This window comes from Gymnodraco acuticeps, unplaced genomic scaffold (assembly GCF_902827175.1).
Source record: "Gymnodraco acuticeps unplaced genomic scaffold, fGymAcu1.1, whole genome shotgun sequence".
Classification (NCBI taxonomy): domain Eukaryota; kingdom Metazoa; phylum Chordata; class Actinopteri; order Perciformes; family Bathydraconidae; genus Gymnodraco; species Gymnodraco acuticeps.
Window position 1 is genome coordinate 183841 of NW_022992222.1, and position 15709 is coordinate 199549.

The window sequence follows — 15709 nt, forward strand, 5'->3', positions numbered from 1 at the left end:
AATATGTATTTGTATATGGATGGTGCAGCGATACAGAGCTTTTAGCAATATTGTATGTAAATGGTTATGCAATAAAGCTATTGAATTTAATTAAATTAATATGTGTCTCTGAGTGTAGAGTTTTGTAGGTGCAGACCAGGGGGGGGTACGCTCGTTCAGTAATCCATCCCTGAGTTAGATAACCTATGATTGGCTTAATATACACGTAAAAAACACAAGATGTGTATTGTAATCATTGTAGAAAAAGGTCATAGGTACGTGCAATAGATGTTGTGGCCACACAGTGATCTATGCACGTAACTATGACCTTTTTTTACAAGGATACAATACCAATCGTGTGGGGTTGGGTTTCATTGAGATTACATTGATTGATTACTGTGCATACAAAGGGTGTGTCTGCAGAAACGCTGCTACCGCTGGATGTAGTACCAGCTTTGATACTTTGCTTGTGGTTCTTTCAAACGACACCTGTGACAACATTGGGTCAGGGAGACATTTATATTATTGAAGACAAATAGAGTTAAGAAATATGTATATATCTTTTTTATTGTTATAGGAAAAGTAGAGCATTATGTTCCACACTCCAATACAGTAGGTGGCGGTAATGCGCCTTTAACGCTGATCCCCCGCCATAAAACCGTGAAAAGACGAAGTAGAAGCAGAAGAAAAAGAACGCTGTTCCTGTCACAGCACCTTATTCTCCGCTTCGTTCGCAGCTGAATCACTGCAGTCCAACAACTTAGCCTTTTTCGGTCTTGTTCACCAAAATGAGGGAAATCGTGCACCTTCAGGCTGGCCAGTGTGGAAACCAAAATTGGATCCAAGGTAAAGCTCAGATTAACAGGAAAATTATTTCCTCCTTTATAAAGTGCGTGGATGTGTAATTTAGTTTGGGCGGGCCGGTTAGCCTATTTAGCAACAATGCTAATGATAGCTACCTACTCGGTTAAGATAAGTCATACAGTTATTCAGATGATTTGACCGTTGTTGTTTTATTCTCTTCTTCTAGTTTTGGAAGTCATTAGCGACGAGCATGGCATCGACCCAACCGGTCATACCATGGGGACAGCGACCTGCAGCTGGTATCGCATCAACGTGTATTACAACGAGGCTTCAGGTTAGCTTGCTTTGCCTTGCCAAATTCTCAACTCTGCGCCACTCCTCTATGCGGAAGGATTGTTAATCGGCCTACCGGAGCCACCTAGCGGGCGGATCCTCCGCTGGTAGCCGCAGGGAACTACAATGTGCCATGTCACTTCCTAGTTGCAATCGCAGCAGAAAAAGTCAAAAAATAATGATACGGGTCCTCAAATAACTACTAGGTTTTCACTTATTGATAAATCTTGTCCGCATAATTAAGTGAATAACCTTGTTTCTTTTGTTACATATTAATTTCATTTCATGAAACGATACGCCGTTATAGGGTGTGACCGTGTGCTGTTAAACACCGGACTCGATTATCACGTCATGCATACAATATATTTTTTCAAAATGCTTTTTGCCTGTGTTTGGTCATAGTTCAAAAGACACAGTATTTAATTCAACTACACGAAAAGGGTAGGAAAGCGAGAAGGTCTTTTCTTGAGGAATTATTTCAGCAATGTGTGTAAATGGCTTCAGATAATAAAGCTCTTTGTGTTTGGATCACCAGGCGGAAAGTATGTCCCCCCGGGCAGTGCTGGTGGACTTGGAGCCCGGCACCATGGACTCAGTGAGGTCCGGTCCCTTGGCCAGATCTTTAGACCAGACAACTTTTGTCTGTGGTAGGATGTAAAACCAATCTTGTTTAACTTGGGTTGATAAAGTTGCCCACTCCTCTGCTGTCCATCGGGATTTTGTTGAGTAAGTTGACAGTACTCAGTAGAACTATCATTCCTTTCTTGTGTTAGTGCCTTTTGTATGCACTGCTCATTGACCATTTAAAATGTGTTTTGCAAGTATAATTCAGTCAATTATGCTAATAGATCCAAGACGTGTTGCACACATGTGTATAGAGTTGTGTGTTTGCATGTGGACACAGGCCAGAGCGGCGCCTGGTAATAACTGGGCTAAAGGGGGTCACTACCTGAGGGAGCCGAGCTGGTGGACTCGGTCCTGGATGTGGTGAGGAAGGAGGCGGAGGGCTGCGACTGCCTGCAGGGCTTCCAGCTCACAACACTCCCTGGGTGGAGGAAACCGGCTCGGGCATGGGCACACTGCTCATCAGCAAAATCCGAGAGGAGTATCCAGACCGCATCATGAACACTTTCAGTGTGGTGCCTTCGCCTAAGGTGCTTATAATACACCGATATACATTAACTATTTTTCTCATCTTACTTCTGCTTTAATGCGACTCCTTCTCCCTCCCCCGACCTCAGGTTTCAGACACAGTGGTGGAGCCGTACAACGCCACCCTCATCGGTCCACCAGCTGGTGGAGAACACAGATGAGACCCTTCTGCATTGATAATGAGGCGCTGTATGACATCTGCTTCCGCACACTGAAGCTCACCACGCCCACCTATGGAGACCTCAACCACCTCGTCTCAGCCACCATGAGCGGGGTGACCACATGTCTGCGCTTCCCCGGCCAGCTCAATGCTGATCTGAGGAAACTGGCCGTCAACATGGTGCCCTTCCCCAGGCTGCACTTCTTCATTCCGGGCTTCGCCCCACTGACCAGTCGTGGCGGCCAGCAGTACAGGTAGAGAGACTGTCAGATCCTCAAGTTTTAATAGAATAGAAGGAATAAAATTTACTCGGGGTAAAATGACATTTTGAGATGCTTATAGTACTATTTAAACTGTTCATTCATTACAGATAATTTTTAATTCATGCTAATCCATGTTAATTGATTGATGCATTTAAAATATATTTGATGGTCGTTCTTCCTGCAGGTCGTTGACGGTTCCTGAGCTCACCCAGCAGATGTTCGACTCCAAGAACATGATGGCAGCCTGTGACCCGCGCCACGGCCGCTACCTCACAGTCGCCGCCATTTTCAGAGGCCGCATGTCCATGAAGGAAGTGGACGAGCAGATGTTGAATGCACAGAACAAGAACAGCAGCTACTTTCGTGGAGTGGATCCCGAACAACGTGAAGACTGGCCGTCTGCGACATTCCTCCCCGTGGCCTCAAGATGGCCGCCACCTTCATCGGCAACAGCACGGCCATCCAGGAGCTGTTTCAAGCGCATCTCAGAGCAGTTCACACCGCCATGTTTCCGCCGCAAGGCCTTCCTCCACTGGTGAGTGAAATAATAGTAATGATGAGACCGGGAGAAGTTACTCTACCTGTGCTGGACCTTTTTATATGTAGGGAACATTTTGCGTGGCCCAATTTAGTTGGATGCTTTCTTTATCTTTATGACGTTATTTTGTGTGGACAGAGCAGTATTATCTGCCTGTTCATGGTTTTTACTAATCAGTATCAGTTTGTAGTTATTACGGCACCATTTTAATATGTGTATTAAATGTATATGTGTACAATTAATCATGGCAAAATATGTTTTTTTTTTGGTTGGCATCTACATGGATATAAGCCCTGCTTCCTTGCAGGCGCGTGTAGTTTGAGTTACACGAGTATACACAAATGATACTGCGGTAAAACTCAATTTAATTGATTATTCTGCCAAAATGTTACTAGATGAATTGTTCGATCTACTGTATGTCCAAACGTTTAAAAAAAATAAGGGCTGCCCGATTTGGAAAAAATAACAATTTGCAATTATTATGACTGACAATTGTATGCATCAATGTCATTTCATAACCCCAAATCTCTCCTAATACAAAAACATAAATCGGAATCTTAAATGTTCTACATAAATATTGATAGTTGTATGCAGTGAGTAATATTTCCTTGTTTCAGGTACACCGGCGAGGGCATGGATGAGATGGAGTTCACAGAGGCTGAGAGCAACATGAACGACCTGGTGTCTGAGTACCAGCAGTACCAGGACGCCACCGCTGAGGAGGAGGGCGAGTTTGAAGAGGAGGGCGAATATGAAGATGGAGCCTAGATGCCCACAACAACCTTTTTCTCTCCCAATGCAACAGTTAATTAAAGTGGTCATATTATGCTTAGTTCCAGGGACCGATTTGCATTTTGTGCCTCTTCTGTGACATGTTTACATGGCTTAATGTTCAAAATGTGCTTTATTTTTCTCATTCTGCTGCTGTATTCATTTGTGATAATGTAACAGTGACCAGACCAGGGGACTAATCACTGAATGTGACAATTACTGTCTGATGTGCAGTGTTATTCTTTTGCCAAAAAACATCATGGTTTACACTAAAAGCTACAAATAGTGTCAGGAACTTGTCTCTGTTATAATATTCCTGATGTGCTTGTAGTGGTAAATTGGGATCAAATGTGATTTTAATAAAGATGTCTTATTTGGTTCCAAATGGTGTTGTTACTTTTGGCTCAACTGAACTATGACCAATGTTTTATTTACTGAACTTATGAAGTAGTCTAATTTGTTAGCTTGAATTGAAGCCAATAAGGGTACTCCGTAACTATCTCAAAAATTATGATTTTTTTACAACATTCTCATTTACTAAGTACTTTCAATAATTGTAATGAATAAAAACGATTAAATCACCTTTTTTTTTTTTAAGCACCTTTTTTAAACAGTATCAATTTGAAGTACACACATTGTCACATGCTTGAGCCTCCAAAGTAGGTTATCTAGTATTTTGTCTAAAACAAAGAAACAAGCTTATACTTTTGACCCTTACATTAATTCCTGTTCGTTTAGCCTCTTGTCTTATCCAAAAAACAACCTTGAAGACAGAGGGCATCTTCTGTCTGAAAACTCATTTCTTATATTTCAGCCAGTCTAATTCTTCAAGTGTAAATATAGTACACAAATTACATGTATACAAGCTTACATTACTGGCCAAATGAAACCTTGTGCATCAGATAAAATGTTATTAGGCCCTCTTTCACCCTCTTGTGGTGACTAAATAGATTATTAATTCCCCTTCCTCCATACTGACCTATCGTGAGGGATTAGTAGAATAGCCAACTAATGCTGCTGATTTTGAGACAATGGGCCTCTGCCCTGTGTACAGACATGCAGAAGGCCCCACAATCTCCTACATAGCAGCATTGCACACTGAGCTGTTAATCCTCCGGTTTTGTTTATTTCTGGTTGATATGTAGGCCTACCGTACTACCTCTGAAGTGTAGCCTGCTAGTCACCTAATAAACACACAAAACAATTATGATATTGTCATAGATACAAATTGTTAAGGTATATAAAGGAATTATGTTTAATATTCATATTTTCATGGGTCTTTGTGTTGCCTCAATGTAGACTATCTTATATATTCTTTATTTGAGCAGCAGGAAGGCTTGTGTAATAGAGAAGAAAAGAAAATGAATACTAAAATGTAAGATAGGTTGTTTTTTAATTCAAACTACTAAATTAAGAATTATACATGCAAAGTACCTCTACTGAAACGCTGTTGTGTTGTGTTACCAAGACAACCGAGCCCCCTTACCAGTCAAAACTCTAAACCAAGTTTTTGACCAATAAGATGACTGCTGAGCTTTGAGTGACATGAATTTGGACCTATCGCGTTAATCGGCCAACAGTAGATTGATACACTCCCATCCTCTCCAGTTAGTTCGTAGCTGGATCACTACAGAGTAACAACTTTGTCTTTTTCAGGCGTTTGAACGTTTTTAATTCAACCAACATGAGGGAAATCGTGCACCTACAGGCAGGCCAATGTGGAAACCAAATTGGAGCTAAAGTAAGAGTAGTTTATATTTAAAAGTGAATTCTTAAGTCATTCATAAAGTGCGTGGATGTTTACATTAAGGGTGGGCTGATTAGCCCAGTTAACAACAATTATAATGATAGCTACCTACTCGTTAAGCTAAGTCATGCTAGTTATCAGGTATTTTGACCGTTGTTGTGTTCAATTCTCTTCTAGTTTTGGGAAGTGATTAGCGATGAACATGGCATCGACCCGTCCGGGACATACCATGGGGACAGCGACCTGCAGTTGGAGCGAATTAACGTGTATTTCAACGAGGCTTCAGGTTAGCTTCTCTTTGGCTGCGAGCTACAGTTGGGTAATCTAGTTAAATAAAGATGTAACTAAGGTAACTCTATACAACGCGGAAGGACTGTTAATCGGCCTAACGGAGCCACCTAGCGGCGGATCCCTCCGCTGGAAGCGTCTGGAACTACAATGGGGCGCTGCTCGGCTCTCCTTTCTAATTACTGTCGCAGTTTCCAGGATACGGCAAAAGTCAACAAAACCTCTAGATAATAATACTGTCCCCAAACAACAATACCGCTTTAACTTCTTATAATATTCTGTGGAGATATATTAGCGAGCAACTTTGTTTATTTAGAATTGTACTTAATTTAATCAATTAGACCTATATTTTCAGGAAACGATAAGCTTTTAATGTAATCAATTACTGTACACTTGACTGTATTAACATGCAACAAAAACAATTGTAAAAATTAATTCAGTTAACGATATGCTTTTTGCTGTGTTTGGTCATTAGTCAAAAGGCAAAATATGTTATTAAACTTAATTTAAAAGAGGAAGAAAGACAAACGGGGTGTAGCTTTAGTAATAATACAATGCTTTGGGGAAAAAAACACTTAATTTAGAAAAATGAATTGTCTTGTGTTTGGATCACCAGGTGGAAAGTATGTCCCCCGGGCAGTGCTGGTGGACTTGGAGCCTGGCACCATGGACTCAGTGAGGTCTGGTCCCTTTGGCCAGATCTTTAGACCAGACAACTTTGTCTTTGGTGAGATTATGAACATTTATTGTGTTTTATCCTGGGTTGATGAAGTTGCCATACTGTGATTAATGATAATTGAACAATTTAATTGAAAAAGAGTTCACAGAGATTAACAATAGAAAACCCCCATTTTAAATGTAACTATCGTTCTTTTTAATTGCAACACAAAAAAATTACATGACAAAAAAATCACATAACGTTTTTAACTCAACAAGCATTTTTCTTGTGTTTTAGCAGTATATCTATGTATAGCAGTATGCTTTGATGTGTTTATACTTATCTTGATTAATGATTAATATATATATATATATATATGGCTATCATAGCGTATATATTTTCTGTATATTATGCAGCCCTGATCTAGTTTCACTCATAACTCTTTAAATTAGTACCTGCAAAAGTATAATGACTTATAATGTAGACCCAGGATGTGTTGATACCACAGCTTTGATAGAGTTGTGTGTTTGCATGTGACACAGGCCAGAGCGGAGCTGGTAATAACTGGGCTAAGGGTCACTACACTGAGGGAGCCGAGCTGGTGGACTCGGTCCTGGATGTCGTGAGGAAGGAGGCGGAGAGCTGCGACTGCCTGCAGGGCTTCCAGCTCACACACTCCCTGGGTGGAGGAACCGGCTCAGGCATGGGCACGCTGCTCATCAGCAAAATCCGAGAGGAGTATCCAGACCGCATCATGACCACTTTCAGCGTGGTGCCTTCGCCTAAGGTGCTTATAATACACCAAAATACTCCAACATTAACTATTTACCTCATCTTACTTCTGCTTTAATGCGACTCCTTCTCCCTCCCCCCGACCTCAGGTTTCAGACACAGTGGTGGAGCCGTACAACGCCACCCTCTCGGTCCACCAGCTGGTGGAGAACACAGATGAGACCTTCTGCATTGATAATGAGGCGCTGTATGACATCTGCTTCCGCACACTGAAGCTCACCACGCCCACCTATGGAGACCTCAACCACCTCGTCTCAGCCACCATGAGCGGGGTGACCACCTGTCTGCGCTTCCCCGGCCAGCTCAATGCTGATCTGAGGAAACTGGCCGTCAACATGGTGCCCTTCCCCAGACTGCACTTCTTCATGCCCGGCTTCGCCCCCCTGACCAGCCGAGGCAGCCAGCAGTACAGGTAGAGAGACTGTCAGATCCTCAAGCTGTATTTTTACTGTCATTATACAGAGTTACAATAACATTTTGCAAGGGTGCTCTTGCTGTAGTAAATAACAACCAAAATATTGAATAGCTGTAATAATCATATATTCTTCATTGGTCCCGCTGCGGGGGGCTTTTACAACAGCAAAGGGACAGTGCAAATGAAAGGCAACAAATTAAATGCCTAGTATAAAATAAAGAAGCAAGCTCCAGCTTAAAAAAATCAAATATGTACACAACCATTGTCGAAAAATACCAGAATTATAAAAGTAAGTGAACGAGCGGACTGTAATAAGTAAGGGATAATGTGCAGCGAGGCGGTCATTATGGGGAAGAGAACACCCGACAGGCTTGTCAGGAGCCCGACACGAAGCGGTCAATATTAATTGAAATGCTATAGTAGGCTATTATTGATTTAAATTGACATGCATCCGCTAAGAAAAATAGTCCGTTGTTACTGTTTGAACTACGTAGCAACGGCAGGAACTGCTTCAATAGGGTTTTTGCGGACCTTTTTGATTACAGATTTGAAAACATTGTTGCTTGCTTTAAAAGTAGCACAATTCATGATGTCAAACCTTGGAAAGTATCTAGATATCCCTGCCCTAATGCCAAAGGAACTGGCAACTGAATATGTTTTGCCGTTTGATGTCTATGTCTGGACCGTTGCGTAAAAAGGAGGGTTTCTGCCCCGTTACTTCTCCGCTGTTTTCTTGTCCCAGTTTGAGCCAAACTGTATACAGTTACATCGACCGGACTTCTTTCTGCAGATGTGAGCGTCCTTAACAACGGTCAATAAATCCTTGACAGCGGTCTGTCTGTACTGGATTAACAACGTGTCAGATGTTCTGAATTGACCAATCAGAATCGAGTATTCAACTAAGCCATGTAATAACATTAGTTAATATAATAAGAACCAGTCATAAAAACAGTAGTAGCATTATAATAACAAATGTCACGTGTGAAACAAAATTAACTAGGGCTGTCAACGAAACACATTTAGAATCGCAATTTATCTGGAGACCATAACTAAATTAAAGATCTCCTATTATGCTATTTTTAGGCATATATTATGGGTCTCAGATATATACAAATATATAAAAAACATGTCTATGACGTGTTTTGCTCAAAATACCAAACAGATCATGCATTTTAGACGTCCCTCATATCCCTCTATTTCAGCCCCGTTAGAGAAACACTGATTCTGGGTCCTTAGTTTGAAGAAAATTAAAAGAATTCTATGAGATACAGCTAAATGCTGCTGTGATTAAACGCCATATCATGTTCCAAACCACAACAAGGATTATTTCTGAAACAGTATGGAACTCAAATGCTTTTTTACACATACTCTCTCCAGTACAGGTTAGCTCTGAGTGTTAGTGAAGCTTGCTAATGTAAACAAAGACCATATTACGTCCAAAACACGTCATGCATTGTTTCTGATCGCAACGTTTCTGATAGTGCTGTGGGTTTAAAGCCAGCCCACATTTCCGATAGGACGTCATATCGGACGCAAATCTGGATCAACTCCGTTGTACCCCCGTTTTTAGAGATTTGGGTACGGAGGAAAAGAGAGAGGGTTTTATTTTGCCGATATGACGTCAAATCGGCGGCGGACCCACAGCACTATCGGAAACGTTGCTATCAGAAACAATGCCCGACTGTCTTGGACGTAATATGGTCTTTGTTTACATTAGCATCGCTAACACTCAGAGCTAACCTGTACTGGAGAGCGTGTGTGTGTATAACCGGCAAGAGAGAAAGCCTTTGAGCTCCATACTGTTTCAGAAATAATCCTTGATCTAATAATCCTTGTTTCATCACCGCAGCATTTTAGACAGCATCTGCCAGATCCCGCATGAGCCTCTTATTTACATCTTTTTCAGTTTAAAAAAAAAAAGAAAAAAAGCTTTAACTTTTTTGCCTTTATTTATACAGGTAAAAATCTCATTTGCGGCTTTCACACCAGTGCTTTTCCCTTTCTAGCTCCGAGCTAGAGCTTTTCTGGTTCAGCTCCGGTTTCCCTTTTCTGCTCCCGCTCTGTTCACACCGCCCAGAGCCCGACTGGTGCTGCTGCGTCATGACGTCACCGTTTACATCGCTGATTTGCTCCCCAACGGCATTACGGCGCTCACAACAACAACGGGGAACTGCGTCGGGTCGATAATCGTGTTGCTTTTAATCACACGAAGCCAGATTAAATTAAATAACGACTTCTCCAACCTTATACTTTGCTCCAGAGTGCCGTGGTTCATTGTTTATTAATGTGTTTCTGCAGCATTTACCGACCGCTGCAGTGTTGGCTGCTCTTCCACGGGAGTTTATTCTCCTCCGTTAGCTCCCGGTTAGCTCACACTGCTGCGGGCCGCTCTAAAGTATTCACTGTCCGACTCACACAAGCAGCTGATACATATCCCCAGTTCCCCTTAGCCTGAGTGAATGTGTGTCAGTCTGAATTGACGCTGTTTGGCATCACAACGCTGTTATGAAAGTTTCTCTGGTATAAAATGGGTGATGTTAGCATAGCAACCGAAGCTAAACTGACTACTTGCTATTGCTATCCTATTGTGGCATAAACCGTTTTCTACAGGCACATTTTACCGGCGTATTTTTATAATGATTCTACTTGTGATAGTCGGACACGACAACCTGTGCAGCCCATGTATTATTCCATCCGATAGCTGCTATAATACAAAACAACACGTCTGCCTCTCTCCACCATGATCAATAACAGTGAACGGATGGTCAAAGTAAGGTACAAATAAACAGAATCACACGAAGCCTGGTTAGTGTTGCCTGACTTTATAAAGTGTGTTTATAAGCACTACTGCTTGTAGGCAGGCATGACAGTCGACCCATGTTCAGGGGAGGTGGGTTTAGTTTCCTGCACGCCTCGACGTAAGAGAGACGTAAGCGACGCCACCTCTTAGCTCCGAAGCTCTTGCCTCTAGACCGACAATTTTTTGGAGCTGGAAGTGAACCGGATTCCGGAGCTAAGAGGCGGCGCCACTGCGGTGTGAACAGGAAAAACCGGCACTTTTCAGGCTCCAGCTCCGAGCCGGAGCTGGAGCGTTGGTGTGAAAGGGGCAATTGAGACACAGGGTCTCATTCTCAAGAGAGACCTGTTTATACCATAGACTGTATATATAAAGGTTTATACCCAGAATCAGCACTTTTGGAACAGGAAGAGAAATAGAGGGATATGAAGCATGGCTAGAATGGGTGATCTGTTTGGTATTTTGACCAAAACACTTCATAGACATGTTTTTTATATTTTTCTTATATATCTGAGACCTATGCTATTGCCTGAAAATAGCATGATAGGTGACCTTTAAGGCAAACAAGTCTGGCCTCAGTTTCCTTCCGTAATTCCATCGTTGATTTTTATTGTTGAATTGTGCCACAGTGAAAATGCAAACAAAGAGAGAAACTGGAACAAACTTCATGCATTGCGCTTTTACCAGTTTGTCAAGCATTTTTTATTACTACACCAAAACACACATTTTTGACACCATTGAAAACATCCCATTTACAAATGCATTTGAAATAAATCTTATTGGATGCTCTGTCTTGCCCCAGGGCGTTGACGGTTCCTGAGCTCACCCAGCAGATGTTCGACTCCAAGAACATGATGGCAGCCTGCGACCCGCGCCACGGCCGCTACCTCACAGTCGCCGCCATCTTCAGAGGCCGCATGTCCATGAAGGAAGTGGACGAGCAGATGTTGAATGTGCAGAACAAGAACAGCAGCTATTTTGTTGAGTGGATCCCAAACAACGTGAAGACTGCCGTCTGCGACATTCCTCCCCGTGGCCTCAAGATGGCCGCCACCTTCATCGGCAACAGCACGGCCATCCAGGAGCTGTTCAAGCGCATCTCAGAGCAGTTCACCGCCATGTTCCGCCGCAAGGCCTTCCTCCACTGGTGAGTGATAGAGGGTTGACGGATTGATCACCTTACATTTTTTTCAAGATGAATGGTTTGGCCAAATAAATGTCAAGAAAGATTGAAAGTTATATGCAGTGAGTAATATTTCCTTGTTTCAGGTACACCGGCGAGGGCATGGATGAGATGGAGTTCACAGAGGCTGAGAGCAACATGAACGACCTGGTGTCTGAGTACCAGCAGTACCAGGACGCCACCGCTGAGGAGGAGGGCGAGTTTGAAGATGAAGGCGAAGAGGAGCTGGCCTAGACCCTCAGCCCAAACGCATCATTGTAGAATTATTGACAATTGGCCTTTCATCAGTAAAACTACAGTTTCAAAGATTCGCACAGTAGTTCCTCTGAATGTCGCACAATGATAACAGTTCTTGTCCATTCTTGTCCAGCCTTGTTTTTGCCTTGCATTCTGTTCTTCCTTCCTGCTTTGGATACCAATGTTTTTATCTTGTCTTGTGTGTTCTGTTCACTCTTTTTCAAGATGCAAGGTTTATTTGTTATGAAAGAGAACCTAACAGGGACCAGTTCAAGGCACTGAACTTGACAAATCCTGTTTGATATGAAGCTTAATTGTTTTGAAGGAACTGATCACTGTTACAATATTCCTAGTGTGCGTGTACTGGGAGGTTATTACAACAAATGTTAAGATGAATTTTAGGAAAAGAGTTATGATTTGGTGCTACATTGTGTTTCTGAACTGAACTATGACCAATGTTTTGTTTACTGAAATGTAATGCTCTTATTTATTAGTGTTCAGCAACTATCTAAATAACCAACAATCTAGCTGTTGAGAGGCAAAATGCAGGGATTTCTGTCTGACACGCTTTGTCCATATATATAAGCACAGTCCAAGTAATTTAGTAATCCAGTTAATTGATTCCTGGTGAAAGATGATATAAGGCAGTAGGTGTTGTTATGTTAAGATGAGTTGTTTAATGCGGTGATAAGTGCCCTCAACAGAAATTAAATGCTCCCCGAACTCTACGCACACACCACACGCACCTACACACTGTACAAAATGCACTTACAGCTCCTAAAGCATATAATATCAGGCTACAGCCATTGTGTATTTTATTATGTGAAGCACTAAATGGTTTTAGACAAATATCGACTGTTTGTTTGTAGATATCTACTAAACTAAAGCATACAAATAAAGAGAGTAATGTAGGCCTGTTATACTGAGTGATATATATTATACAAACTGCTCTGCTTTCTGCACGGACCTCACAGCTGTTCTCTCTGGAAACATCGCGTCGCGATGAAAGCAGTTAATAAAATAATATCCAGGGGATGCATGCAGAGCTGTCATTGGCTGAGATAAATCCGGCCGTGCGTCAAGACTCTTTGAAACATCACTGTTGCCGGAAATGCATCCGCGGAGGAGCCGTGGAGGACCCATCAGTGTATCCTCGATCATAGCTCCTCCAGAGAGCCTCCTCAATGCTCGGTCCTCGAAGTGCATTTAGAGAAATTAGATGTCATTCAACATCATTTCCGGGTAACTACCGGAGGATCGAGGAGGGGTAATTAGTTAAATGAGAAAGGGCCCAGGTCATTTGGTTCTATTTCGTATATGGCTTCCTTCGCCCTCTAAGGCTATCGCTATTGGGTAATCCCCCTGCGCCCCCTTGCAGCACTGAAACACTTGTAGTCCACGCCCACCCGCAAGGTGGGCCCCACCCTCGGGCTTCCTTCCGGTATAAATAGGAAGGAGGTCCGGCAATCTGCTCCCTCTTTTCTTCAGCAAACCAGCACAGTTACTGAAGCACAGCAATTGAGAATCATCAGGACAACTGCGTCGGTGATTGTCCCTCATGTGGCTCTGTGTTCATAATGAATTGTGACTAATATGAATGGTATACTGCAGGCCAGCTGACCCGGTTTCTACACGGACCACTATTGCGGTAAGCATGTTGTAACTTCCGGTTGTTGTCATTGTCATCTCCGGGTATCCCGTGTGCCTGTTCTGTTGCTGATAGCTTATTATCTTAACTTAATCGATCGTTTTAAAACTATTGATCACGGCAACTGCCTGACGTTGTAATCACACGTTACTATAGCTTAAGCACTCACAACTCTCCTTCTCTTAGCTACTGTAACTCCACAGTTGCCTACACTCTTTTCGGGTTTGCTAACGGTAGCTACTTTAGCTTGATAGCTAGCCATGGCTCTTTCCCAACCCTCGGGTGTTATTTCCTGCTCTTCCTGTCTTATGTTTGGTTACTTCCCTACCTCCTTTACTGGTACCGATACATGTGTTAAATGTAGTATAGTTGTTAGGTTGGAGGCGGGAATCATAGCCATAGTAGCCCGGCTCCGCATCTTAGAAAGTAACTCGGCTACAGTAAAGCCCATGTTAGCCGGTGCGGACCGGCAAAAGGTATCTCCTATTAGCCGTCCCCCGGCAACTCCCGAGCAGCAGGGAGACTGGGTGACTGTTCAGAAGGGGCATAACGCGAAACCCGCAGGTCCCCACCAACCCGTTCACGTATCTAACAGATATTCCCCACTCAGCGAGACACCCGCTGAGAAGCCAACTCTGGTTATTGGTAGCTCTAGTATGAGACACGTGAATTTAGAGACCGAAGCCTCCACAGTCACATGCATTCCGGGGGCCAGAGCGGGCGACGTTGAGGCGCATCTTAAACTGCTGGCTAAAAATAAACGTAAATACAGTAGGATTGTTATTCACGTCGGTGGTAATGATGTTCGTGTACGCCAATTAGAATGCACCAAACTTAATGTGGAGTCGGTGTGTAGTTATGCTAAAACAATGTCGTACACCGTAATCTTCTCTGGTCCCCTCCCCAATCTGATCAATGATGACATGTATAGCCGCATGTCATCATTTCAGCGCTGGTTGTCTTGGTGGTGCCCAGCAAACAATGTGGGCTTCGTAAATAATTGGACAGCCTTCTGGGGAAAACCTGGTCTGATTAAGAGAGACGGCATTCATCCTACTTTGGAAGGTGCAAATCTCATTTCGGCAAACATTTCAGGGCTTTGTGGACTTAATCCATGACAAACTGGAGTTGAGACCAGGAGGCGGAGTCGCAGTCTTACACGCTTCTCTGCGCTCTCTCCTAGGCAGTCATCCATAGGAATCCCGAACCCAATAAAATACCCAATATTAGCGGTGTGTGTGTCTGCCCAAGGACAATTTAAGGTAAAACCTAATAGAAGTGTCATACATAATAACCTAATAAAAGTAAATGTAACAACTACTACTACAGTGCAACAAAACAGGAATATTAAATGTGGTCTCTTAAACATAAGATCTCTAGCATCTAAAGCAATATTGGTAAATGATTTAATATCAGATTATAATATTGGTATATGCTGTCTCACTGAAACTTGGTTGAGACATGAAGAATATGTCAGCATAAATATGTCAGCCATATCAATACTCATATTGCCCGAGGAGGTGGAGTTGCAGCAATCTTTGACTCAAGTTTACTTATCAATACTAAACCAAAAAAAAAAAATTATACCTCCTTTGAAAGTCTCGTTTTTAGTCTTACGCATCCGACCTGGAAAACTTTGCAGCCAATCTTATTTGTTACAGTGTACCGTGCACCAGGTCCTTATTCAGAATTCTTATCTGAATTCTCTGAGTTTTTATCAACTTTGGTACTTAAAACAGATAAAGTAATTATCGTAGGTGACTTTAATATTCATGTTGACGATGATAAAAATAGCCTTACTGTTGCATTTAACTCTATATTAGATTCTGTTGGTTTTTGTCAGTGTAAATAAACCAACCCACTGCTATAATCACACTCTCGACCTTGTTCTGACTTATGGTATTGAAATTGAGCAACTATTAGTCAAACCGCATAATCCTGCTT

The 15709-nt window shown here is 42.4% G+C and overlaps 1 protein-coding gene and 1 pseudogene across 3 annotated transcripts; both read left to right on the forward strand.

The window, feature by feature from the left end:
* The first annotated feature begins 642 nt into the window (after positions 1 to 642).
* LOC117539688 (tubulin beta chain-like) lies at positions 643 to 12526 on the forward strand. Of its 3 annotated transcripts, none has more exons than XM_034205943.1 (7): positions 643 to 825; positions 1010 to 1117; positions 6652 to 6762; positions 7236 to 7480; positions 7575 to 7897; positions 11500 to 11844; positions 11967 to 12526. In XM_034205943.1, the coding sequence occupies exons 1-7, from the start codon at positions 768 to 770 to the stop codon at positions 12112 to 12114; spliced, it is 1338 nt and encodes a 445-aa protein (XP_034061834.1). In that variant the 5' UTR covers positions 643 to 767; the 3' UTR covers positions 12115 to 12526. The 3 variants fall into 3 exon arrangements, with proteins under 3 accessions (XP_034061834.1, XP_034061836.1, XP_034061835.1); XM_034205945.1 differs by lacking the exon at positions 1010 to 1117 and adding an exon at positions 5925 to 6033 and having other exon boundaries at positions 665 to 825; XM_034205944.1 differs by lacking the exons at positions 643 to 825; positions 1010 to 1117 and adding exons at positions 5603 to 5741; positions 5925 to 6033.
* LOC117539689 lies at positions 2130 to 4385 on the forward strand (annotated as a pseudogene).
* Positions 12527 to 15709: the final 3183 nt, after the last annotated feature.